The sequence below is a fragment of the Panthera onca genome, chromosome C1, assembly GCF_046562875.1.
Source record: "Panthera onca isolate mPanOnc1 chromosome C1, mPanOnc1 haplotype 2, whole genome shotgun sequence".
NCBI lineage: Eukaryota > Metazoa > Chordata > Mammalia > Carnivora > Felidae > Panthera > Panthera onca.
In genome coordinates, this window is record NC_138346.1 from 115,562,079 (window position 1) to 115,588,236 (window position 26,158).

Sequence of the window (26,158 nt, forward strand, 5' to 3'; positions counted from 1 at the left end):
CTGTATAGGAGCGTCGAGGGCGGGGACTACTAGTTGGTTACGCCCCCAAGATGCCGCTCGCCAATGAGAGTGAGCTAAAGAGCAGGGTGGGCGTTACCGAGAAAGCACCGGGACACGCCCACCGGCCCTCGCTTAGATTTACATAAAGGTGGGGCTTGGAGGCTACCCGAGGCTGCTTGACTGAAATTTTGTCCAGCGTTGCGTGGCTGTACCTCAAACATGCATTAGTCTTGCACTTCTCTTTCAATTGCAAGGTCAGTGTTGGTAAAAGAGAATCACCCTGTCTGCCCCTCAGAGGATAGTTGGGGAAAAAACTTCCCTTACACTCTCCTCTCCCCATATATAAGGCTACCTTAGTGTAGCTGAGCAAACCTTTCCTCCATCACCGTAGAAATGCAGGCACCAAAGGCCAACTCACTCAGACTGGCCTAAGCCAGTCTGGCAGGTGCCCTGCCCTGGCAGGAGGCCCAGGCCAAAGTCAAAGCCAGCTTGGCTCTGGGTGGGGCTTGTTTTGTAGAAGCTATTATACTAAAGCTGCCCTTATATGGTCTGGAAAGGCGGGACACGTTGCCTTAAAAGGATTTTGTAGGGGCGCCTGGGTGGCTCAGTCGGTTGGGCAGCCGACTTCGGCTCAGGTCATGATCTCGCGGTCCGTGGGTTCGAGCCCCGCATCGGGCTCTGTGCTGACAGCTCGGAGCCTGGAGCCTGTTTCAGATTCCGTGTCTCCCTCTCTCTGCCCCTCCCCTGTCCATGCTCTGTCTCTGTCTCAAAAATAAATAAAACGTTAAAAAAATAAAAAAAATTAAAAAAAAAAAAAAAGGATTTTGTATTCTTGAGAAACGATGAACCTCAACTTCTCCAGTGGCATTTGCTCCCAAAGCCCAGACTAGCATTTTAAGGACCTAGAGGAGAGGATGGACAAGGATGGGGTCTCTTCCAGCCCAGCTTCTCTCTTCAGGTTGGCGGCTCCCCTGGGCTGTGGTCCACATGGAAATCACGCGGGAGGTCTGACCCACTCAATACCCCTGAATTTGGCAACAGGCTCTGATGAACAGCTAGGTCCCTCTTCAAGGCAACACAAAAGCAGGAATGACAGAAACTTTGCTACCTCCCAGGTAGGGACTGAGTCCCATACCAGGTGGAAGGGATGAGTGACTTTGTACCTGGGAGGTGAATGGTGGGGCTATCCCTGGGCCCCAAGGGAATAAAACCCAATTCTAGTCTGTCTCTTTTAACCTTCAGAGATGGCATTTACTGGCCTTCTATTCCCAGAAGATTGTTTAGGAGAGAATGGAGGTGCTAGAAACATAGGTTCCCTGGGTTCCATCTGACCTGTTGTAAAGGCCTCTAAAAAGTGAGGTAAAGAAAACACCAGCTTCAGCCTCTAAATTCTAAAATTAAAATGGTTTCTTCATAAAACAGACCTCCAAATAAGCCAGGAAAAAGAATGAGAAGTCAAGGATTTTGGTATAGATATATCATTTTAATATTTAATTTAAAATAAAATCAAGGCTGGATTCATTCGGGGGAAAATATCTAATTTGCAGAATAGAAGTTTTGTTTTTTTTTTTTAATCGTGAAATTATAAGTCATTAGTGAAAACAGCCTTCTCCCTCCCCCAGGCTCCTTACAGAGCCTGCTTAGGAAATTAGAGAGGTGAATCATCTCCCTTACCTCTTCCCCACCAGGGCTGGGCTCTCCCCAGGACCCAAGGGAGGAATAAATCCTCCATTGCCTCTTCTCATTTCTACCAAGAGTCAGTCTTTAGCCCTAGGCAGGAAGCCCTGTATCAGGTTCAAGCTCCTGAGATAATGAGGGTCCCTTGGTTCCCTACTAAGGTTGGGCACATCTGGGTCAGAGAAACCACAAGGAAGACCTTTGCTTTTCAGACTCATGTAGGCAGTTATCAGGGTTCCCAGATGCAACCCCCTTATGAACACATGCATAGTCACAGAGGGAGAGGAGGAAAGACGGAAACCCTGAGCAGAACCAAGCCCCACCACCTTATCATGGTCCTACCAAAGTCCCTCCCCCAGGGCAGCTCTCTAGACCATTCACTGGGGCAGCAGGAAAGGCTGAGGGCCCTGTTTGGGGAAAGGTTGGCCCTTGGAGAGGTATGAATGTGTGGGTATAGAAGGCAAGAAGAATATCCTTATCTCCTCACCCTGGCTAAGGCACCAAAAGGAAAGAAGGAAGGTAGGAATGGTGAAGATGGGAGGGGAGAACAGATCCCTTGGATCCACTGGCTTAGGAAAGACAAAATACATGGGAGTGGAGAGAGGTGGGGACTACCATATAGGTCCCACGACTGTGCAAAGAGAAGCATCCAAGAACTGGGTAGAGCCACACTAGTGTGTACATTACCCATAATGTTCCTTCCACCCTGCTCCAGAGTTGGAGGAAAACATGTTGCAGGGGTCGAGGGAGCAGAACTGCAAAAGGTATTTTTCCCTGAGCCTGAAGGTTAAGGGCTAAAGAAATAAAGCTTTATATACATGGCAACATCTATTCCTTCCTATCCTGCTCAATCCTCTTTGGTCCATATGCTGACCATCCTGTTGCTATGAGGGAGAAGAGGGAGGGTCGGCACTTAAAGGAAGGGCTCAGTTGGCCTAAAATACCCACTACTCCAGAGGAGAGGGAAAGCCCATGCACCAGCTTAGTGCTAATGACTTTTTTATCACCATCACTCACACCCCTCCCAGTCTTAGGGCTGAATAATTGGGTGTCCCCCTCTCTCCCCACAGGAATGAGGAATCTGAGGCTTAGCAGGGCAGAGTAGGATGGCAGGGCAGGCCTCAAGTGTGGTTTCTGGTCCCCTGTGGACCCAAGCTAACAGGAACTGGTCTGCAGGTTGCTCTCCGTGAGCAGTGATGCAATGGAGGATGGGTCGTAGACACTGTCAAATTCCTCATCTGAACTCAGCCCTTCATGCTGGGTTGACTCAGCAGCTGACCGGGAGGCTTTGCGCCTGAGTCAGAGAGAGGAATACTTGTAAGGGAGGGAGACAAAGATTGAGACAGCCACACTTATCATGCTAAGGAAATTCCCAGTTGTTCTAAGGCCTCTAGGTACTCACGAGATCGCCCACTAATCTGAGATCTGGGGAGATGGGATATAGACCAGGGGCTTGGATACTAAAGAATAATCATACAGGCTTCCAGACAGAAGGAGTGACTGCCAAGTACCACCTTAGGGATCCTCCTCCCTATCCAGGAGACCCCATTCCCTTCCTGCACCACAACCCCAAATGAGCAGGGGTCAGAAAAGCAGCCATTACCAGGAGTCCTTCTCGAGGGTTTTGATCCGGGCTTGGAGCTGTTCATTGGCCTCATGCTGCTCCTCCAGCTCACGCTGGGCCTTCTTCCTCAGGCCATCGAGTCGCTCAATTTCCTCTTCTGCTTCATCCACCTGCCGCTTCAAAGCCTTCACCCTCAGGCTTAGCTGGACAGGATACCAAGTCCCCACATTAGAAAAGCATCTGCTGCTACCGTGGGCTGGGACCCTCCCCTGTAGCAATTTTGACAAGGGATCATTGCCCTAGAAAAATGCTATGGCCATGGGTAAGTTCCCTAACTTTACAGGTTTGCTTGGGGGGATGAAATGAGTTCATACATGTAGAACACTTAGAAAGAGAACCTAGCACATCACAGGCACTCGATGCATGTGCTACTGTGACTGCTCTGATCCAATCCCTCCAGTCTCATCTCCACCCTTATACAAGGAGAGTCGAAGCTGGGAAGACCTCTGAGATAGGTCCTCCCCTGGCCTTCAAGCAAATGCTCCATACATGCTTGCCATATGGTTGCTTGGCCCTGGCTGCCCTCCTTACCTGGTCCTTCTGGTCATTGACATGCTGCCGCTCGTCATCAATTTGAATGGACAGCTCTTTAACCCTCCGCTCCAGTTTTCGGTTGGTGGACTGCAAAGCTGTCTTCTCCCTAAGAGGGTGTGGAAGGGGGTGTCTATGGCTGTCACCATTTCTAAAGGAACACCAGCTTGGCCCCTTCTGGCCTCCATGAGCTCTTCTCAGTCACATCACACTGGAAAGGATCCAGGGCAGATCCAAAGAACCAGGAGAGAAGAGGTCATTCATATTTCAGAAGGCCTGCAACTCTCTTGCTCTTTACCAAGGAAAAAAGTTCCCCCTAAATTTCAGGCCAGGTTGGCCATGTCTGAAGTGCAAGATGGAGGGAACCTCAGAGGAGAAAAGCCCAGAAGGAGAGAAGAAGGGCTCACGTCACCTCTCTTCAGCTTGCAGCCGCTCCTGCAACTCCCGATTCTGGGACTCAAGATGAGAGAGGCTGGCATTGGGCTTCTGGAAGCCTTCTGAGCTAGCCAACCGGCTCTTCAAGTCCTTGTTCTAAAAGGGGCAGAAAATCTTCACAGTCATATTCCACTTCCAACCCCTCCTATGGCCATTTCACCTGCCTCCTGGGGTCTGTCCCCAAGACTCCCCACTCCCCAGCTCACCTGTCTCTCCAGGGAGATTTTGTCACACTCCAGGTCCTGTCGAGCTGACCTCTCCTGCATGAGCTCTGTCCTCAGCTGGTCCACCTGGTGGGAAGGGGTGAGAGGAGCCAGATTTGGGGAGCGCTCACAATGAACTAGGCAGCTAAACCACATGAAGCAGAGTAAACTGCAGGATGCTCTCTGAATCCCCACAATTCTCAGGCGACTAAAAAATCAGCCTTTTCATATGGGACGAGCCACAGAATTTAAACAGGGCCTCCTCCATCACACCAGGAATTAGCATTCCTTCTGAATGGAAGTAGCCTGGATTCAGGGCAGAGAGTAATCCCAGGCCACCAGGATTCCTTCTTCCACTCAAATCCCTGGATTCTTTCCACCCGTCCTGAAGCAGAGGAGACCCTGAAGTAGCACCAGCCATGCACAGATTCTGCAGCCAGAATTCTCCAGATTATGAAACATGGGAGGGTGGAGGTGTTTTTGAGAGGGCCGAGAGGTTCTGTAGTCAGGGATGGATGCAGGGGACGGGTAAGGAAGGGCTTACCTGGTCCCGGCCACGATTCACGCGTTCCGTCAGCAGCTCCACAGTGCTCCTCTCCTCATCTAACTCTGCTTCCAGCCGAGAGACTTTTTCCTGTGGCAGAGGAACAACAGGTTCTTTCTGCCCCACATGCTGGACACCAGGATACCAAACCCAACCAGGACCCTCTCAAGGCCCCGCCTCCACAGACCTGTCTCACATGTCCCCATAAGCAGCTGGTCCTTGCCCCTGCCCAGAGCCACCATAAAGCTATCACCCTCTGCTGACCAGGCATGGCATCAAGGGAAAGAAGGAGAGGGCACCTGCTCTAGCCTTGGTCTCCCTGCAAGATGACAAACCCCAGAATCTATTCCTCACTGGGGTACCCCTGTTTCCCTAATGGGAAAGCAGACAGAAAGCAAAGTGCCCGAGCCAAGGCTGGGATGGAGAGAGTCAGAAACCAAAGTGCCAGGGTACAGACTAAGGAAGCATGCTCAAGCCAGGCAGTCCCATGTAGATACTAAGGGTATGGTCTCTGGAGCCAAACCGCCTGGGTCTGAAAATCAGATTCCTAGCAGAGGGGCCATGGCTAAGTTGCTTACCCTCTCTGTGTGTCAGCTTCCCTCAACAATAAAATGGAGAAAACAAGACCACCTATCCCACAGGGTTATTTATCCTCAAGATTAAATAAGTCTGAAGTGCCCAGCACATAGCATAATATGTGTTTGCTGCTGTTATTGTCTTGTTATTATTATTATTGCCAAATATGGCAACCTGAGAGCACTATTGCCTCTAAAGAGGAGCCACTGCTATCCTCCAGCCAACTGCTGCCATGCAGATAACTCAGGATCAGAAGCTCGCTGCTACAGAATTTTCCAAACGTATAAACGAAGCCAGAGGTTTTATGTGACGTGTACATTTCTAAACACTGGCAATTAATTCAAAGCCATTTAAAACACTGCAGTCAGGGGCACCGGACTGGCTTGCACAGAGAGCATGCAACTCTTGATCTCAGGAGTTGGGAGGTGGAGCCCCACGCTGGGTATAGAGACCCCTTAGAAACAACAACAACAAAAAAAAATATTAAAAAAAAATTCTCTTTAAAAATGTTTAACAACAACAACAACAAAAGAAAACACGAAAGGAAACAAAATGAATACCACCTTAGTCAAACTCCATCAGCAGTGGGCTACCAGCTTTCGATCCCTAGCATAGAAAGGGGGCTTGGGGCGCCTGGGTGGCGCAGTCGGTTAAGCGTCCAACTTCAGCCAGGTCACGATCTCGCGGTCCGTGAGTTCGAGCCCCGCGTCAGGCTCTGGGCTGATGGCTCAGAGCCTGGAGCCTGTTTCCGATTCTGTGTCTCCCTCTCTCTCTGCCCCTCCCCCGTTCATGCTCTGTCTCTCTCTGTCCCAAAAATAAATAAAAAAACGTTGAAAAAAAAAAATTTTTTTTAAAAAAGAAAGGGGGCTTGGCGTGTCCCGGCTCCTTTCCCCACAGAAGTCCCAGCTCCAGGACCTGGACACCCCTCCCCTACCCCCACCCCCCCATGTCATTACCTCAAGACCCTTGAGTTGCCGGGTCCTGTCATCCTGGGAGCGCTTTTTGTTCTCTGCCTCCTGCTCCAGCCCCTGCAGTTTCTGGGCCAGCAGCTCCTTGTCCAGCTGGGCCGTGTCGCGGTCAGCCTGGGATGCCTGCAGGGCCTGTCGCAGCCTCTGGGTCTGGACAGAAGGAAAAATGGAACAGCCCGGAGAAGTAAGGTGGGGACTCAGGGGTGGGAGCAGTCCGCCCCTGCGGAGAGAAATGTTTCATCACTGATGTTCTTTAGAACCTCCAGAGCAGGTGATAATCAAAAGCAGCCTGACTTATAGTTTGTTTTCTTTTCTTTGAAGATCTGGTGGGTTTTATTCAACCATTCAGGGATCCGGGCAACATCCTATCTAGCCGGCAGAAAGGAGCTCCTGGTCCGTTTTCTTTATTGTTTTAACGCCCTACAGAAGTTAGAATCACCTAAGTGGTTTTTAGAAAACTCGTCCCGGGTCCTGGCCCTAGGGGTTATGATTTAAGTGATACGAGCTGCAGCTTGGGTATTGGGATTTTAGGTATTTTAACCAAAAAGGTTTAATGTCATGACAAAACACAAGTTTATAACACATTGTTTCTGTAAAAGATTGTGAAGCATTAAAACTAGCAATCATATTTACATTTTTTTTAAGGTTTATCTATTCTTGAGAGAAACAGAGCACAAGTGGGGGAGGGGCAGAGAGAGAGGGAGACACAGAATCCCAAGTAGGCTGCAGGCTCTGAGCTGTCAGCATACACCCCAATGCAGGCCTTGAACTCCTGAACTGTGAGATCATGACCTGAGCCGAAGTCAGACGCTCAACCAACTGAGCCACCCAGGCGCCCCTACAACTATCAATCATATTTAAAGCATCTACTGTACGTCAAACATGCCTCTGTATTGATACCATACTTCCACTAACATTGCAGTGTTGAAATTTTTTTGGTACTGGGATTTTTTTTTTTAATCTCCCCAGATGATTCTAATGTGCAGCAGTTTAAATATTGCTCTACAGGGGCGCCCAGGGGGCTCAGCAGTCAGAGAGTCTGACTCTTGATCTCAGCTCAGGTCATGATCCCAGGGTTGTAGGATGGAGCCCCGCGTTGGACTCCTCACTGAGCCTGGAGTCTGCTTGAGATTCTCTCTCTCTTCCCTGCCCCATCCCCCACTCACACTCTCTCTCACCCTGTTTCTCTCTAAAATAAAAAAAATTAGAGTTAAAAAAAAGTCACTGCTCTACAGACAAGGCACCTCCTATCATTATTGGTACCTAGAGTGGACAACTCCCTACCTCACTATGTCACTCTAAGTGGTTAGACCTAAACCGGGGTCCCAGGATCCCTTGGCCCCAGGTTTAGTTAAGAGGCAATGACCTGCAAATCAAGGACATTGGGAGAGTTCCCACCCTCCTGCCATTTCTGTCCCTACCTCGTCCTGAAGCCGGCTCAGCCCCCCAGAGCTCTTCTCAGCCTCACTGGCCCACTCCTTGGCCTGGCGCTGGGCATCTGCCACCTCCCGCCGGGCCTTCTCCTTGTAATCCTCCAGCTGGGCCTGGAGCTGCTGCAGGGCCTGCTTAGAGTCATTTCCAATCTGCTCCAGCTGAGATGCAAAGAAAACAGCCTTTCAGCACTGCACCTCTGTCCCTTCTCTGGGCCCAAACACCCCAGACCCTCCTTCCTGCCGAAGCAGCCCTCCATTGCTCTCCCCTGGGCCCTAGGTCCCTAGAGTGGCTAGTAGTAATATACAGATTGCCTGGCTTCAAATCCTGGCTCTACCACTTACTAGCTGTGTGACCACAGCTCGTCCTCTCTGGGTCTCAGTTCCCCATCTGTAAAATGGGAAAATAATAGTACCTACATCACAAAGTTGTGAGAATTATGATAGCTAATTATGTAAAGTACTTACAACAGTGTCTGACACAGAGTAAACCTAATTGACCATATTTCAACAAACCCAAGAGGCCAATGATTACAAGATATACGACTAAGGAAGAAAAATCTGCCACTTGAACTGTAACATCCCATCAAAATTATACAATGCAAATCAACTTCAGAGTACATTTTAGAGCTGACGAAATATATTAGGTGTTTGCTCTAGCTTTACAAAGAGATTAGGAGAGAACCTTACCTGAAAAAAAGTTATTTATTTCTTTTTTTTCCTTCTTCCTTGCCCTCCCCCGAATATAAAATCCCACCCACGAAAATTCCTGTATTTAGGTCTTAAAGACATCTAGGGAGGGATTATAGAGCTTTCCTTTCCCTACCCCAAATAGAAAATTCTACTAATGAAGATTGTTATGTTCAGGTCTTAAAGATGTCTCAGGGAGAATCCCAGGAGACATTCTCCAAGGATCAAGACCACAATGAAATGGGACATAGAGGGGAGGTCGAGGGCACAGAGAAAGAGTAGAAAGGACACCCTCTCTGAAGATTTGGCCTTGGCCTCCCCAGCAATGAACTTGAGGAAAGCAAAACCACACATTCTGACCTCCTCCCCTGCTCAGGCAAGCTTCTGAAAGAGCTGCGCCTCTTCCTAAGAGCCTGGGCCACCCCGTGCCGCACCTCCTTGTTCAGCTGGCACACAGTCTTATCCAGCAGGCGCTTCTGTTCCTCCAGCTCAGCCTTGCCCCGCCGGAGCACCTCCCGCTGCTTCCCCTCCTCCTCCAAGGCCCGTTTCAGGGCCTGCTGCTCCTGCCCCAGGCGGGCCAGCCCCCGCTGGGCCTCCTCCAGCCGGGCCTCCAGTGCCCGCTTGGCAGCTGCCAGGCTCCCCTCCTCCTCCTGAGCTGTGTTCAGGGCCTCCTCAAGCCGCGTTTTCTCTGCCTGGGAGAGGGAAAGCCATTTGGAGAGGAGTAGATAGGAGGGAAGAAAAAGAGGTTTATGAAAAAGGTGGGTAATGCAAACGGGCTCAGAGGAACCAGCAAAGGAATTAAGACACAGAGGACAAGCACAGGGTGAGAGATAAGAGACAAAAATACTAGTACAAAGGCCAAGACATTCATACCAAAGCACACTCCAGAAAATAAACCTAACTTTAACAGAGGGTTGTTGGGAAGGCAAAAACCAGCATGCTCGGGGCAAAAGAAAACTGGTAGCTGAGGATTTTGCTAGGGAGTGTTTAGCCAGGGGTGAGGGGAGAGAGGGCCAGGAGGAAGCCTCCAAGGTGGGCAGAAGCACTGACCTCTAGCCGCTGCACCCTGTCGCGAAGCCTTGCCTCCGCCACTTCCCCACCCTCCGCCAAGCCTCGGGCCTCCTTCAGCTGCTGCTCCAGACCCAAGATGCGCCGTCGGAATTCGTCATTTTCCTCCTGGGTCTCCCGAAGCGTCGTTTCCACTGCTGCCCGCCGCTGCCCCAGCACCTCCACCTCTGCCTCTGCTGCCTTCTGAGCCTGCGGCCAGTTGGGGGAGTGGCAGCTCAGACCCCAGGGCTCAAGGCCACCGACCATCACCAAGAAAGCCACCCCAAAGAGAGCCCACAAGAGCCAGATTTCAACAGTGGTAGTGCCCCCTGAGAACCCCACCCCTACGGAGACGTGGTGTGTGCCATCAGGTGCAGCCCTGCCTCCCCCTGCCAACCCCTGGCTGCTTTTCACCGCACACTTATGACCAAGGATCTGGTCTGTACATACCCAGGGTAGGTAATTTCCTCGCCCTCTGGCTCCTCAGCCCTCCAGACCCCTCAGCCTCCACCTCCTAAGCCCTGTGCCCACTCCCCTTGCCTTGGAAGCCTCTTCACAGTCCTGTCTCAGCTGCTGGAGGGTCTTTTGCAGCTGGAGGTTCTGCTGTTCCAGTTCCCGGCCTCGATCAACCTCAACCCTCAGCTGTTTCTCCAACTCCCGCTCTCGGTGACGCCCAGCCACCTCCTGGCTTTGCTGCTCTTCCCTTAGCTCTTTAAGTTCCTGCTGTGTCCGGCGCAGCTCCTAGAAGGGAAGGGGAACGGTGACAGGGCAGAGAGAGCCACCCTTGGATAGGACACTGTGTAGCAACCAGGATTCTCATACATTGTTGGGGGAACGTAAGACGGTGTGGCCGCTTGGCCGAGTGGCTTGGCAGTTTCTCAAAAAGTTGACCCATTAATCCCATTCTTAGGTATATATCCAAGAGCACTGAAAACATTTTTTGGGAAAACATGTTATATGACTGTTCATAGCAGCATTATTTCATGAGAGCTAAAAATATAGAAATGACCCAAATGTCCATCAATTGGCAAATAGATAAACAAAATGTGGTATATCCACATAGAATATTATTCAGCCATAAAAAGTAATGAAGTACTGACACTTGCTACAACATGGGTAAACCTTAAAAGACATTATGCTAGGTGAAAGAAACCAGACATGCAATGTATATGTATATGATTTGTAATGTATATGATTTGCCAGAAGAGGCAAATTCATAGTGGCAGAAAATGGATTAGTGGCTGCCAAGGGCTGGGGCAAGTGACTGGATATGGGGTTCGTTTTTGAGGTGATGAAAATGTTCTGTAACTAGATAGTAATATGGTTGTATAACTTTGTGTACACACTAAAAACTACTATGCTATACACTTTAAAAGGTGAATTCTATGGTATGTGAAATAAATCTCCATAAAAAAAATTACATGGAATAGATGAGGGTGTGAACAAAACAGGATTGGCTGTTTCAAAAACAAAAGAAAATATACTGAAAACCAAAAAATGCAACACAATAAATAGTGGGGCTGCTTTTATTTATTTTTTATTTAAAAAAAAAATCTTAAGGTTTATTTATTTTGAGAGAGAGAGAGAGCACAAGTGGGGGGGGGGGTAGGGAGAGGGGAGAGAGAAAATCCCAAGAAGGCTCCATGCTATCAGCACAGAGCCCAATGTGGGGTTCAGTTTCACAAACTGTGAGATCATGACCTAAGACAAAACCAAGAGTCAGACACTTAACCAAGTGAGCTACCCAGGTGCCCCTACTTCTTTTTTAAAAAATTAAAATATTGGGGCACCTGGCTGGCCCAGTCAGCAGAGCATGTGACTCTTGATCTTGGGGGTTGTAAATTTGAGCCCCACAGTGGGTACAGAGATTATTTCAAAATAAAAATCTTTAAAAAAATTAGGAGGGGTGGGAGAAAAAAATTAAAATATGAACTCTGGTTCTAGTTCTTTAGCTGTTACTTCTGAAATTCAGAAATTACCATAATTAGGCTGAAAGGTTATATAATATATTGTGAGTTTTCAATGTAAGACACTAACAAAACTACAAAGGAAAAGAAAAACAGGGGCGCATGGGTGGCTCAGTCGGTTCAGCATTGACTCCTGGTTTTAGTTCAGGTCATGAACTTGCAGGCTGTGGGTTTGAGCCCTGCGTCAGCCTCTTCACTGACAGTATAGAGCCTGCCTGGGATTCTCTCTCTCTCCCTCTCTCTCTGCCCCTCCCCCACTCGCTCTCTCTGTCTCTCTCTGCCTCTCAAAATAAATAAATAAACTTTAAAAAATTGAAAAAAAGAGAAAAACAGCACAGTGTATGGTCTACATTGGACAAGGTCTGTTTTCCTAATGTATATACTTTGTTATTGATTAAGTACAGATAAAACATACTTCACATATGAGTAAGTGAAGCTCTGGTTATTACTTTTTAGCTTTTTAGCTTTATCTAGCATGATCAATGAACTGAGATTGTCCAGAGGAATTATGTAGACTAATATAGCAAATAGACTTCAGACTATCCTTAATTTTTGTTAACTTCATATTAATACAGTAAAAATTTAAGAGCACTTTTCATTTCACAGCCACCGAAGTATATTTGGTTTTGGTTTATTATGTTTTTCTCTACCAAATATGTGTGTAAGCTCAGACTTTTATTTACCTGGAAAAGCATCACAACTATACTTCTTTACTCTAATACGGTTACTTTGGTTAAAATTAGGCAGTCTTACGGTAAAGGCATGATACACAAGCATTGATCAATTAATACTTGTTAAGTAAGCACCAACTACATATCAAGCATAGTGCATCAAAGATTATAAACCTAGAAGAATCTTCAGGAGGCCATAAATGCCAGTTCTCTATACTAGCAAAAATATTTTCTAAGTTTCTAAATCATCCAAAATAATTACTTGCTTTCTTGTCCTTCATAAACTAATACAAAGAATATGAAGAAATTATTTATATTTACTTCAATTTGGTGACTTTATCATTTATAAAACATCCGTGCATGATAAAACATCTAATTCCCTTGGTCTGGATGCTATACTCTCTAAGCAGCCTTCAAATTACAACTTGGCTTCCCAAGTAGGCCAGCATGCCATGCCAATACAAGTATTCCAGTCTGTGTGACAACATTTCACATTACGAGTTAATAAGCTGGCATTCTAACTATAAATGTTTGTTTCATAGATGTAGGTAAAGAGTCCATATCCCACCCCCCCCACCCCCCACTGCTCCAAAACAGAGCAACTCTTGCTATCTGACCAAACTCCAAGCTTGCAAAAATGACCCTGAAGTTTCACAAATCCATCTAAATGCTGCTCCCCACGAGGTCTCTTGGGAGGTAGCCAGCAGCCACCAATCTGGCCACCAAAAGTCCTTTACATTAGAAACCTGTATATCTAATGAGAGCAGCCAGGCTGGATCAGAATGTGTGGGGCAGAGATACGGCCAAACAGGTCCTAAAAACCAAGCACATAGGAGGCAGCCACAACAGTGTAGAGGCCCGGTCAGTGTCTGCCAGCCCAACCTGCCCTTCCACACTCCAATTCCAAGTGCTTGCTTTCTCTTTCTTTCTTTCTTTCTTTCTTTCTTTCTTTCTTTTTCTTTCATCTCTGAACCCAATATGGGACTCAAACTCACAATCCTGAGATCAAGAGTCCCATACTCCACCAACTAAGCCACCCAGGCACCCCTCCAAGTACCTTCCTGAGCTCCTCCATTTGGCGAGTGTCTGCAGCACCAGCCCGAGCCTGCCCTAATTCCCTTTGCAAGACCTCCATCTTGTCCCCAAGCTCCTCTTCCATTTCCTCCTTCTCCATCCGCAGCTGCAGGAGTCTGAGCCCAGTCAGGTGAATGAAAAGGGAAAAGGAACAAGTTCAGACCACCTGCCCGGGAGAGGTTAGCAGGACAATGCAAACCACCTCCCCAGGGGCCAGGAGCCTGGGCACCCACTGTCAGCAGAGTGAAGGGCACAGCAGGGGTAGAAAGGAAGCAGGATGTAGGAATCATGGATAAGCATTCCCGGGAAAGAGGCAAAGTTCTCACTCCTGCTTGGTGGCTCTAAGCTCCTCCTTGTTCTTCTGGAACATGCTCTGCCAATGCCCTGTCTCCTCCGATGTCTCCTCCAGCTCTCTCTGCAGTTCCCGCACGAGGGTTGACATCTTCTGCCTTTCAGCCTCTAATGCAGCATGATCCTAGAGAAGGGGACAGTTGGGGGCCAGGAGGCTCAGAGGGAAAAATGCACTTCAGATCAAAGTGTAAGTGTGTAGAAAGGGAGGCTTGGGCACACAGGGCACCACACCAGCTGCACACCCTTGTCCCCCAGCGGTGCCTGATGTGATGCTAGCAGAAAGCTCTTCCCAAGCCACAGTCCACCCCACTGTTGTTTAGATGAAGCCCCCCCTTCCCCCCAGTTATTTCCCCATGGGACTTGGGTCACACACCCTCACAGTACTCCTGCCCTGCACTCCCTCTCTCTGCCCTTGCAGGTTTCCTGGCCAAGGTTTTCACTACACCTCACATGTATCTTTTAGAAGGAGTTGCAGTTACAACTAGAAAAGTCTCAAAATACCAAGGCCTCACGGCAGCCCCTCTTGGGGCGGGGAGTGGCCACTTCTGGTGGCCCCTGCTCTGGCCACATGCCTGGGTTGCGTCTTGCATACTCCGGCGAAGCTGCTCCGTGTCTCGCTGGTACTGCTGCCGGACCTGTTCCACCTCCTGGTCACGGGAAGCCACCTCATCCTTCAGGGCCCCCTTCAGGGCTGTCAGCTCCCGCTCCCGCAGCCTCAGCTGCTCCTCTACCCGCTGTTTGCCCTCCAAGACCGCTTCCAGAAGCTCCCGGGTCTCTAGCAGGTCCTGGGGAAATGAGGGTGGAAGTACAGGGGTGACTGTAATAGGATCTGCCTTGCTATTCATTCAGTCAGCCGATCAGATACACTGACTGAGCACCTTGTACATGTTAGACTCAGTACCAGGTGTGAGGGGCCTCTGAGATGCCTATTTAGGAAAAAGGAAACTCACCATTCTGGGATCTAACCCCAGCCCACCTTTGAGTCTGTCTGAAAGCACGCTAAGGGGTACCTGTAATCAGCTACCTACTGCCCATGCGTTGGGGAAAGTGTGAGTGAGCAGATTTGAAGGTGCTCCAGATGACAGGAAGAAGAGGCAGGGGGAGCCATCCTGCCCCCACCTTCATTAGCGCCTCCTTAGCAGGCTCCGGCCCCTGGGCCTGCTTCAGCTTGTCCTGCAGCTCCATCACTTGGGTCTCCAGCCTGTGTCGTACCCTTTCACCCTGGTCCACAAGGAGCTTCATGTTCTGGAGCCTAATAACAATAGATAACGTTATCAAGCTAGGTGTCAGCCAGCTTTCTAAATACTTTATGTGTATCGTTTCATTTAAACCTCCTTAAAGTCTCTGTTCAAATCTTAATGAGGCCTCCACTGTGCCTCCACCATTCGGCCCACCGATCTGCTTTAACCTTTCTACTTATCACCTTCTCCCATGCTGCAAATGTACTTACCTAATATGTTCTTTATTTACGGTCTGCCCTGTTTCCCACTAGAAGCTCTGCTTCTGGAGAGCAGTGCTCCTCATCTGAACGGTTCGCTGATGTACCCCAGGAATCTAGATCACTGCCTGCCACACAGTATTCACGGCAAAACATGTGCTGAATGAACAATCCTGTGAGGTAGGTACTATTATTAACCCATTCTACAGATTTAGAGCCTGAAGCAGAGAGGCAAATCCAGGTAACCCAACTCAGACACCACCACCATGACCAATAACGTAAAGAGAAAGGTCCTATCTTTAAACTGTCTCTGTCTGCTTTTAGAGACTTCCCCCTGTCTCTCTCACCCAGGGGCAACCTCCATCTGGCCTTGGTCCCCAAACAGCCCCACGTGCATACTTGGCGGCACTCACTCTCTGGTGCTCTGCTGGGCCTCCCCTTTCCTCCTCTCCAGCAGTTCCTGCAGTTGGCTGCACTCTTCTGCCTTTTCCTCCAGCTGCCGCTCCAGCCCAACCCGGGAGGGTTCTAGCTTCTGTCGCTTCTGGAAAAGGCAAGGAGAGAAAAACAGGTGGAGAGTAGGAAAAACCTCTCAGAAGGACGAGGAGTAATGGGAACGTCTAACATTTAATGACACTCCCTAAATGACAGGCGCTGTACTAGGGACCCTGTGCTTATTATCTGCATTTAATACTTTTCACAAGCCTTGGGACTTGCGATGGTTTAAAGTACATCCACTAATTCCTCGACATTCCTTTCAAAAGGTGAAGCCTCAGGGTGCCTGGGTGGCTCAGTCGGTTGAGCATCCAACTTCAGCTCAGGTCATGATCTCGCGGTCCGTGAGTTCGAGCCCCGCGTCGGGCTCTGTGCTGACAGCTCAGAGCCTAGAGCCTGGAGCCTGTTTCAGATTCTGTGTCTCCCTCTCTCTGACCCTCCCCCGTTCATGCTCTGTCTCTCTCTGTCTCAAAAATAAATAAACATTAAAAAAACAAAAAATTTTTTTAAAAAAAGGTGAAGCCTCTTCCCTGGAGTATGGGCTGGACTTGAGGACTCTCTTCTCTTTTTTTTTAATGTTTATTTATTTTTGACAGAGAGAGAGAGACAGAGCATGAACAGGGAATGGGCAGAGAGAGGGAGACATAGAATCCGAAGCAGGCTCCAGGCTCTGAGCTGTCAGCACAGAGCCCAGCGTGGGGCTTGAACCCACAGACAGTGAGATCATGACCTGAGTCGAAGTTGGACGCTCAACCGACCAAGCCACCCAGGCACTCTGAGGACTCTCTTCTAACAAACAGAAAAGGAAGACGTGATGTGTAGCTTCTGAGACCAGGTCCTAAAAAGGCATTGCAGCCTCCAATCCTTACCCTCTCTCTTAATCATTCACTCTGAGGAAAGGTAGCTGCCATATTGGACGCTCAAGTGGCCCCATGAAGAGGTCCACATGGCAAGGAGGTGAGGCCTCCAACCAACACCCACTGTCTTCTCATGACTAGCCCCAGCCAATACCTTGCCAGGAAATTCATAATAGACCCTGAGGCAGAACTACCCAGCTCAGCTGCTTCCAGATTCTGGGCCCTCAGACACCAGAAGATGATTATTTCAAGCTGTTAAGTTTTGAGGTAATTTGTTACACAGCCATAGGTAAGTAATATAGTACAATTATTATTCCCACTTTACAGTTAAGGAAAGAGTGGCTTTGAACATTTAAAGAACCTGCCTAAGGTCAGGGTAACAGCCAACAAGTTAAGGTATCAGGATTTGAACTCAGTTTGACTCCACAGCTGACCACTTAACCAGGACACTATACTGCTTTCCAGGAAACAAGGGGTATTAAAATCCAACACTTACTGAGCACCAACTACATTCAGGGCAATACCCTGAGAGGTAGAAGCAGTCTATATTTTTTTAATACATAACCTTTAGCATAAGACTGACCTGAATTTTCAAATTCTTCTCTGCAACTTACTTTTTTTTTAATTTTTTTTTTTTCAACGTTTTTTATTTATTTTTGGGACAGAGAGACACAGAGCATGAACGGGGGAGGGGCAGAGAGAGAGGGAGACACAGAATCGGAAACAGGCTCCAGGCTCCGAGCCATCAGCCCAGAGCCTGACGCGGGGCTCGAACTCACGGACCGCGAGATCGTGACCTGGCTGAAGTCGGACGCTTAACCGACTGCGCCACCCAGGCGCCCCTGCAACTTACTGTCTTGAACAACACACTTAACCTCTCTGATCTTCAGTTTTCTCATCATGAAAGGGTTCACAATACCTACCTTACGAGATCCCTATAATTACGACGCATTGCCTGGGACAGTACCTACTACAAGAAGTTATCCTCAATAAATGACAGCTATTGCATACTGCCATCATTATAATGTCAATGGAAAGGATTCAGGTAAGTAATCTGCTCAAGGCATACACAGCCAGTGCGCAGCAAAGCCGGGACAGGAACTTCCAAAGGAAACGGGTGGAAGGTGGTCAGAGCCCTGATGACTGCACCCCTGTCCCTAAGCTCCAGAGAACCCCAGACGTCCTTGGCGGGCCCAGCACACACTCTTGCCTCTGGTGTCACAGAACACACGAATGCTTGTTCCATTGCTTGGAAGAGCAGCCCAGGCCCCGGTTTCTCCCGTGTCCCGCATTCCCCCTGCGTCTCCAATCTCCCCTCACCTTCACCTCTTCATCCAGCTTTTGCTGTAGCTCCTCCACTTTTCGGGTGAGTTCCCTCTGCCCGCCCAGGGCCTTAGTGGAACCAGAAGGCATCTGCCAGGGATATGGTGGGAAGGGATGAGTCCACATCCAGACCCCAGTCCCCAAAGGCCCTAGCCCTGTCCACCCCCCACCCCCCCACCCCCCCCCCCCCCCCCCAGGAAGCAGCCACTCACCACCAGGGGCTGCATCTGTTCCAGCACCAAACTGACCTTCCTCTTCACAGACGTTTCGCTTTCTGAACTTCTGGAGGATGAAAGAACAGAAGCAAAGCTTAAGGGAGGGAAGAGGCAGCAGAGATGAGGGAAAGGGGAGCTAAGGGCAAGGAAGATGGGGAACGAAACTAGAAGGAGGAGCAGGGAAGTATGTGACTGCCCTGCTGGGAGGGCCCCCACGCACCCCTCCCTCAGGATGCTGTAGATGGTGGCCTTCAGGTGGTCCACACTGCCTGGTGGGGCAGCCTCCTGCTGGTCTCGGAGCAGGTCTGGAGTTGACTTGAACTGCAAAACATAAACCCAGAGAAATAGGAAGATTAAGCCAGGAGCGTGTGTGGCGTTCAGATGGCGCAGCAGCGGCAGGTGGGAGACGGGGCCCTCCACTACGATGAACAAGCCTGAAGTGGGGAAAAGAGGAGACTGCTGAGGCCTGAGCAGGAAGCCCAGGAGACATCTGAGCAGAGTATGCCTCTCACTACTGCCACAAGCCACATTTTCCTTGACAAGCAGACCTCAACCAGCTGTGAACTGTGTCACAAGTTATCTGTCACTAATGATAGTTCAGGTCTAGAATTTGTAAATGAGTTACTTTTAAAACAGGCTTAACTGCGTCTGCACGAAGTTGCTCCCCGACTCACTTGCACTCCTGAGTGGGAGACAAAGCCGGGAGTTGTGACAGGAGCACTGGGTGCTGCTTCGATTACCAGGCCCGCCTTACTAACTCTGCAGACCTAGCAAAAGCTAGTGGCCGAGCACAGTTAATTGCCAGGCAGTAATAAGTAACTCTCATGCTTGTGAAGGCTGACTTCATAGTTTGTTCCATTTTCATGAGAATATCATCTGTTTAGTAGAAGGATATAGTGGAGGACAAAAGTAGAAACCTTCTGCCTTTAGCTATTTGAATCAGCAATGGGTCCTGCAGCTAGTGGGTCAGGAAGCAGAAGCCACAGGGAACTGGGGTCTGACCTGTAGTATGCCAGGGTCCTGGACTCTCCCCCGTGGCTCCTCAAAACTCTGAAGAACCCAGTCCTGGGTCTGACGGGAACGGCTAAAGCCACCAAGTGGGCTCTGGCTCTGGACCGACTGTTTGGAGCTGCCCATGTGACTGTCATGCTTTGTGCTAGGGGCCCAGTGGTTGGGGGACCGACGCTCCCGTTCCTCAAGGGTGTCCCGTGGGAGCCGGTTGTCCAGGCTTTGGCTCCGCTTGCGCTGTTCGGGGGGCAGTGTCCGCATGCGTCGGCCAGTCCGGCCCCGGGTCTGCCCCCCATGGTGGCTGTCAAACTTGTTGATAAGAGAGTCCACTGAAGACAGGGGAGCGGTGTCGATGGTCTCTGCGGAAGCTCCTTGAGGGGCCAGTTCCAGCAGGCTGGTGCTCCGGGTGCTCGGACTCACAGGGGCAGGGCCTGCCAGTGAAGCCTGGGAGCGGGATCGGAGCAGCCTTCCGTTCCAGTGGTCCCCAGACTCCTCATCAGACACGCTGCCTTGTGAGCGTGCAGGAAACTCCTTGGCGTGAGAGTAGGAGTGCTCCGGGGGTTCCGAGTTGGAGCTCAGAGCTCCCAGAGCCCCTCTGTTGTTGGCCCCCTTGATCTGGACTCCAAAGGAGTCACTGCCTTGCTCCCCACTGTTGAGCACCACAAAGGGCTGCCCAGCAATGCCCTGCACACGCACAGCCACCCCATAGGTACTGGCTCTCGCATCCTTAGCTGGACGTCGCCCACCACGACGTAGGGTGCCCATCTCTGCATCCCCTGCTGGCTCTGTGATGAACCGAATCTGGACTCCATGGTCTACAGGTCCCCGGGGCTCAGCCATGGTGGATGCCGGCTCCATGAAAAAAGGGGTCCTAGAAAATCAAGAAAAGAGTTTAGGCTGAGAGACTGGAAGTAGAAACACTTGTCCAGCTTTTGTGGGGCTCATTGCCTTGTCATTTCTTCTATATACAACAGTGGTTCTCACATTTCATCTGAGCAGCAGAAGTACCTCAAGGGCCTATGAAAACACAGACTATTGGACCCTATCCCCAGAGTTTCTGATTCAGTATGTCTGGATTTGCCATTTCTAACAAGTTCCCAGATGATACTGATACATCTGGTCCAGATTCCAGATTTTGAGACCCACTGACTTAGAAGAATCCATTTCCTCTAATACAGTCCTAGTGAGCTTGGCTTTGTCAAGAGTTTAATGATTGCTTGACCTTCGCACATACACATATACCATGATGTGCTTCCTCCAACCTCAAACCCTACCTAACAGATACCTCTATCCTAATGGATAAAAGGGGCCCTCCACTCCCAGAGCTCATTTAAAGTACGGAAGACCCATAAGGTATGCCCTCCCATTTCTGGGAGAATAGCAGAGATGCCTCTGGGTTGAGGGAACTGAGGGCTGAGTGAGGAAAGAGATGGGAGAGTAACTAGGTTTCTACTGCGTGTCCGTTTGTCCTTTTTAAGTCTGGAACCATGTAAATGTATTGCTTATTCAAAAAAAGATTTAAGTAACATTTAGGAGTTCCAGTCCAAGGGGCCCTAGGTTAGGCAGAGTTGTCCCACCAGAGGGCCAGAGTGAAGACCACCCATGGGCCAACTCCTCAGGTCCACATTAGCCTAAGATTAGAGTCAGCAAAATGGAATGTATTCTAGGTACGCTCTGGCTCCAGCAACTGGGGAGGGCAGGTTCTCCTTCAAGCAAATAAAAACTCCAGCTTCCCCAGCCCTGCGACTAATCTCTACTGGAGACTGGCACCACACTGGAGGCGGGGCATCGAATGTGCCAGACAGACACACAAATGTACCCAGCCCAACCTCCCAGTGGAGCCCTGGGCCAAGGAAAGTTGGCAAGGCCCCCTTCAGGGACTGTAGATATGCTAGGAAGCCCAGGAAACTGGGGGTGAGTGGGGAAGGGAGTGGCCTAGCTCCAGGTGAGAAAGGGCTTGGTGGGAAGAACATTCCTAGCATTCCCAGCCCTTCCCCTCCAGGGAGGGAAGGAGCCCTTACAGGCAATAGTTCTTCACCGTTTTGGTTCTGAGACCCCATTGGAGGGAACAATGAAAGCAATGCCCCTACACCCCCCCAGGAAATAGTCCACAGAGTCTCAAGAGTTTCATGAACACCTCAAAGCTACCCTGAAGTAAAGGAGCCCACTCAGGCATCCGGGAGGACTTCAACCTACCTCAGATACTCCAAACAAACAGAAGGACATTTAGTTGGCTGGGTCCTTTGTTAGAATTCAAGTAAGAGATGGGACCGGAAAAGAAGCTACAAGGGGTCAGTTCTACAAACCGTTCATCTAATAGAAAAGGAAATGGGGTGCCTAGGTGGCTCAGTCAGTTGGGCATCCGACTTCAGCCTAGGTCATGATCTCGCAGTCTGTGAGTTCAAGCCCCTCATCGGGCTCTGTGCTGACAGCTCGGAGCCTGGAACCTGCTTCAGATTCTGTGTCTCCCTCTCTCTCTGCCCCTCCCCTGCTCATGCTCTGTCTCTCTCTCTCTCTCTGTCAAAAATAAGTAAACATTAAAAAAAAAAAATTTTTTTTTTAAAAGAAAAGGAACCCAGGAATATATGAATGAATATATTCATTTGATATTATATAACCATGAGCAAATCATAATTTTTCTGAGCCTCAGTTTCTTCATCTGTAAAACAGGTATAATAATAACACCTCATAAGGTAATATCTGTAAGAATTAAACAATAATTACATGTGTAAAAATTTTATCAAGTTTGGGGTGCCTGGGTAGTTCAGTCAGTTAAGTGCCCAGCTCTTGATTTTGGCTCACATCACAACCTCTCAGTTCATTGGTTCGAGTCCCATGTCAGGCTCTGCGCTCAGTGGGAGCCTGCTTGGGATTCTCTCTCTCCCCCTCTCTCTCTGTCCCTCCTCGTGCTCTCTCTCTCTCTCCCTCCCTCCCTCCCTCTCTCTCAAAATAAATGAATGGAAAAAAAATTTTTTATCAAGTTCTACACTTCAGATTTTTGCATTTTATTTACTCTACTTTATTTATTTATTCCACTTTAATAAAAAGAGGGAAAATGACAAGATATGAAACATGAAACATACCTAGCAGTGTATGCCTGTCACAAAGCTGACAACAAATGTTACCCAGTGTACATGCTGTTCCTTCCACCAAGACCTTCCTGGCTTCACCTGCTTCACAGAAGAATGTCACTTCCTCAGAGCCTTTCCCAACCAGACCCTCCCACAAACTAGGTCAGAACCATGTTATATGCTCTATAGTCATCCTTCAATGAATTTGCCTCAGTTTTTTTTTTTTTTTTTGGTTTTTTTTTTGAGAGAGAAAGAGAATGAGAGCATGGCGGGGGGGGGGGGGGGGGTTGCGGAGCAGAGAGAGAGGGAAAGAGAATCCCAAGCAGGCTCCACCTACAGAGCAGAGCCCAATGTGGAGCTCGATCTCGATCTCATGAACTGTGAGACCATGACCCGAGCCAAAATCAAGAGTCAGATGCTTAACTAACACCCAGGTGCCCATCAGTTGTTTTTTGTTTTTAAAGATTTTATTTTTGGGGCATGTGGGGGGCTCAGTCAGTTGAGCATAAAAAAATGATTGTGATTCTCTTTCCTTCTCTCTCCCTCTAAAATAAAATATTTTTAAATTAATTATGTTAAAAAATATTTTATTTGTAAGGAATCTCTACACTCAAAGTGAGGCTCGAACTTACGACCCAAGAACAAGAGTTGCATGCGCTACTGACTGAGCCAGCCAGGTGCCCCTGCCTCAGTTTATTTTTCTATATTTATTAGGGTGATGATTTGTTTCCTGTCTGTCTCCTCCACTGGATTATAAACTCCTGGAGGGCAAAGATCATGGCTCTCAGCTGACTCCGGTGGCCCCAGGGCCTGGTGACATGGTGCACATCAATAAATATTTGTTAAAGGTCGTATCCTAGACCAAGGCAGACTCTCACAGCAGTAGGGAGATTTGCCCAAGGGTCCCTCACAGCCATTTCTCATTTGCCCTGGTGACAGGACCTCTTCCTAGCCTGGACTCCCTGCCCCATTCGATCATAATTTTGGAACCAGATGTGCCTAGACTGCCAGCTCTCAGAAGTCACATGATTTATTCATAATGCAGCTCGACTCTGTCAGTACATCTACTGATCTTCCAGATCCGGGTCAAGGAGCTCCCAGGCTAGGCCCACAGAGCGCCCAGCCCCTCACCCACACAAGAGCACCAAGTCATGCAGAGGCAGCGCTGAACGTGCCCCTGGTCCCAGTGACTCCTTAACCTCAACCAAGTGTTAGACCCAGGACAGGTGGGTCAGGGGCCAGCGGGACTGAAGTGATCTTTGGGGTGGGTCGAAAAGCAGGGCTTTAAATAATTCAACACGGAAAACCCGAAACCTATCCGCCTTCAGTTACAGAGGACAGTGGGGCGTGGCCAGGGGAGCCAGCCGGCTCCAAGGTCTTAGGTAAGCCCCAGAGGCAGGTAAACAGCCATCTAGTGCCAAGCAACATGGAGTACAGAGCCTTCCCTCTCATTGCCTGCCCCTGTTTTTCCCTCCTCTGGCATGTGCCCAGGACACTCCTCACCAAATGTACTCTGGGAAGAGCCCAGGCCACAAGTTAAGTCAGCTTCATCTGTCTGCCTCTGCCATTCCTGCCCGGAAGGAGGGGGAGGATACCCTGCACCTGTACCAGACAGGCACTTCTCCCTGAGTTACTCATTAGCTTGCCCTGCCCCAAATCTGTCACCTCTGGCCCAGCCATAAGCATCTGGCTTCCAACTAGGAGTGACATTCTCTCGACTTCTGGCAAGAAGTGGGGGGTGGGGAGGTTTGGGGTGTGCAGAGGAAGAACTGACACACACACAGAGCCAAGCAACATGCTAGACATACCCAACTGGCAGATTTAGAAGGTGGAAGAATGAAAGGTATGGAGATTAGACTCTCCTCAGAGGTAACGAGGGAAGCAAATGGTCAAAACAGAATAGGACAGCTCAGTGACCTTGATCAATGGCTATTTTCTCAGAAAGAATTACAAAGACAATAAGGGTCTACGTGGATCAAAAAGAACCACCTCAAGTGGACCCCTGGCTCAGTCCACTGAAAAAGCTGAAACCTGAGAGCCAGGCTAGAGCAGCTTAGCCAGCGGAGGAAAAAACACAATGACAAACTGGGCCCTGCAAACTGGCTGGACTGGTTTGAGAGGCAAGGGGAAGGGGAGGGCCAGAAGGATTCCACTGGCAGCTCATAAAGCAGACCAGAGAAACTCCACACCACAGAGGACAAGGGGCAAAACCATGGGCAGGGACTGTCCAGCCTAGATGCCAAGGCCAAGGCTCTGAAGGAGGAGGCATAAGGTAGAGAGGGAACAGGAAGGAACAGAGGCACAAAGAACCTGGTGAGTGTCAGACCAGTGCGTGACAGGAAGACTCAGCGTCCCTTACCCCTCCCTCTCAAGTTCCCAAAGTTGCATTCCTGATCCCACATGTGCCTTGGCCAACTCCTTGGCCCTTAGTTCTCCCCTCCCCAGCATGAAAAACAGCAGCCTTACCCTCTCCTCACCTCCCACCAGGCTGATAGCAGGCAGATCAGCCTGGGGAAAGAAGAAAGGGTTCTAGGAAACCAGAATCCTCTTAGAATCCGGGAAATCTCTGCATTATCAGTTTTCTAGAACCAGCCCCCCACTCCCAAATATCAAGGATGACAGAAGAGGTGCAGAGGCACGTGTCAGCAGCCTGTGGATAACACAGCAGTTGCAATTATTTCCCAATTACATCTTTCCTCCGGCAGGGCATCAAAGGGGCCAACCTAAGATTGGCTCTGGTTCCTTTACCTGCCTAAGGCAAGGAAATCTGCCTCAGAAGTCTCGTCTGGGCCCCAATGTGCACCTCTCATGCAGCCTGGAGACTTAGAGGTGCTACTCCCTTAGTCTTGTGGTCTCCTACAGAGTCCTGCCTACGGCCCACACCAATGGTGCCTACTGCCAGTCTGACAGCCTTCATGTCTGGGAGTCAGGGATGCACAGTAGGGTTTCAAGGAGTTAACGTGGGCTCTGCTGGGAGGCAGCAGGGAAATTGGTTAGGTGCGTAAACCTCACCCAGTGGCCCCATTGAGAACCACAGATGAAAGTATGTGTGCTTGGGGGGGTGTTTGACATTAGCCCCCAGGAAGGGGCCCCATAAGAAAGTGTTTCTACATATTTTGTAGGCCTAGAGACCTATGCTTCCTCATATCCCTCTCTTGGAGAGCACTCTCTCAAGAGGAAGACAAAATTCTCCCAGGCATGAAGGCAAAGGGGGATAGGAACTGAAAGGCTTCACACTTCTCAAGGAGATGGGGGTGCCGTCTTGTTCTACTGCTCAGCGTCTTCACCTAGAGGTGAATGGTTAGAGCGAGACCGCACACCTCAAAGCCAGAAGGGAGGTGACAGCGCCAGCTCAGAAGGGCAGTGCGGGGTGGGGGCAGCTCAGGGAGAGAGCACCTCTGGGCGCCTTCCCCCTTACGTCTCTGAGCCCAGGCGGCAGCCCAGGCGTCCCCAGCTGAGACTAACTCCTTCCCCCGAACACCGCGGACTCCGAGAGAAATTCTGCAGCCAGGACGACGTCTGACCTCCAGAGAGAACCAGGCCCTGCTACTCTCTCACGTTCTGGGGGCAGCCTTGGCCCCAGGTGCCCCTCCGCTGGCACAGTCCCAGGCACCTGCTCAGGTGCCCCTCCGCTGGCACAGTCCCAGGCACCTGCTCAGGTGCCCCTCCGCTGGCACAGTCCCAGGCACCTGGACCTAGCACCGGAGAGCAGCAGCCCGCTCGTCATCGGTACTCCCACCCCAGCTTCACGTCCCCTCCTCCTCTCTCCATTCAGCACCTGTACCCTGTGAGAGGGGACCCCAGGTCGCCTCGCGCCCCGCCCCTCAGGGCTTGCCCCCCCGGCGTCCACTCACCCCAGCCGGGCTCGGCGCTCCCGGGCTCCGGCAGAGCTGCACGCGCGGCTCGCCAGCCCTCCCCCTCAGGCCCTCGGCGCTCCCTCTGTCCTCCCCCCTACACCCGGCGCCA

The 26,158-nt window shown here is 49.9% G+C and overlaps 1 protein-coding gene across 2 annotated transcripts; it reads right to left on the minus strand.

Annotated features, from left to right (window-relative positions):
• Window positions 1-2,224: 2,224 nt before the first annotated feature.
• On the minus strand, window positions 2,225-26,158 carry CGN (cingulin). Of its 2 annotated transcripts, XM_060622801.3 has the most exons (21): window positions 26,047-26,158; window positions 19,116-19,992; window positions 18,334-18,434; window positions 18,111-18,180; window positions 17,896-17,988; window positions 15,640-15,767; window positions 14,908-15,040; window positions 14,361-14,573; window positions 13,764-13,912; window positions 13,421-13,553; window positions 10,266-10,466; window positions 9,729-9,935; window positions 9,113-9,370; window positions 7,980-8,150; window positions 6,547-6,708; window positions 5,015-5,104; window positions 4,474-4,557; window positions 4,245-4,363; window positions 3,833-3,941; window positions 3,281-3,444; window positions 2,225-2,971 (listed from the first exon to the last, which is right to left on the minus strand). In XM_060622801.3, the coding sequence occupies exons 2-21, from the start codon at window positions 19,977-19,979 to the stop codon at window positions 2,833-2,835; spliced, it is 3,588 nt and encodes a 1,195-aa protein (XP_060478784.1). In that variant the 5' UTR covers window positions 19,980-19,992; window positions 26,047-26,158; the 3' UTR covers window positions 2,225-2,832. The 2 variants fall into 2 exon arrangements, with proteins under 2 accessions (XP_060478784.1, XP_060478785.1); XM_060622802.3 differs by lacking the exon at window positions 17,896-17,988.

Coding starts and splice junctions, on each gene's coding strand:
- CGN (XM_060622801.3), bottom strand. CDS start 19,979: ATGGAGCCGGCATCCACCATGGCTGAGCCCCGGGGACCTGTAGACCAT. Junction 13,913..14,360: donor GTATGCAAGACGCAACCCAG/GCATGTGGCCAG, acceptor CCCCTTCTCTAG/GATCATGCTGCATTAGAGGC. Junction 9,371..9,728: donor ACAGGGTGCAGCGGCTAGAG/GTCAGTGCTTCT, acceptor TCCCTCTCCCAG/GCAGAGAAAACGCGGCTTGA.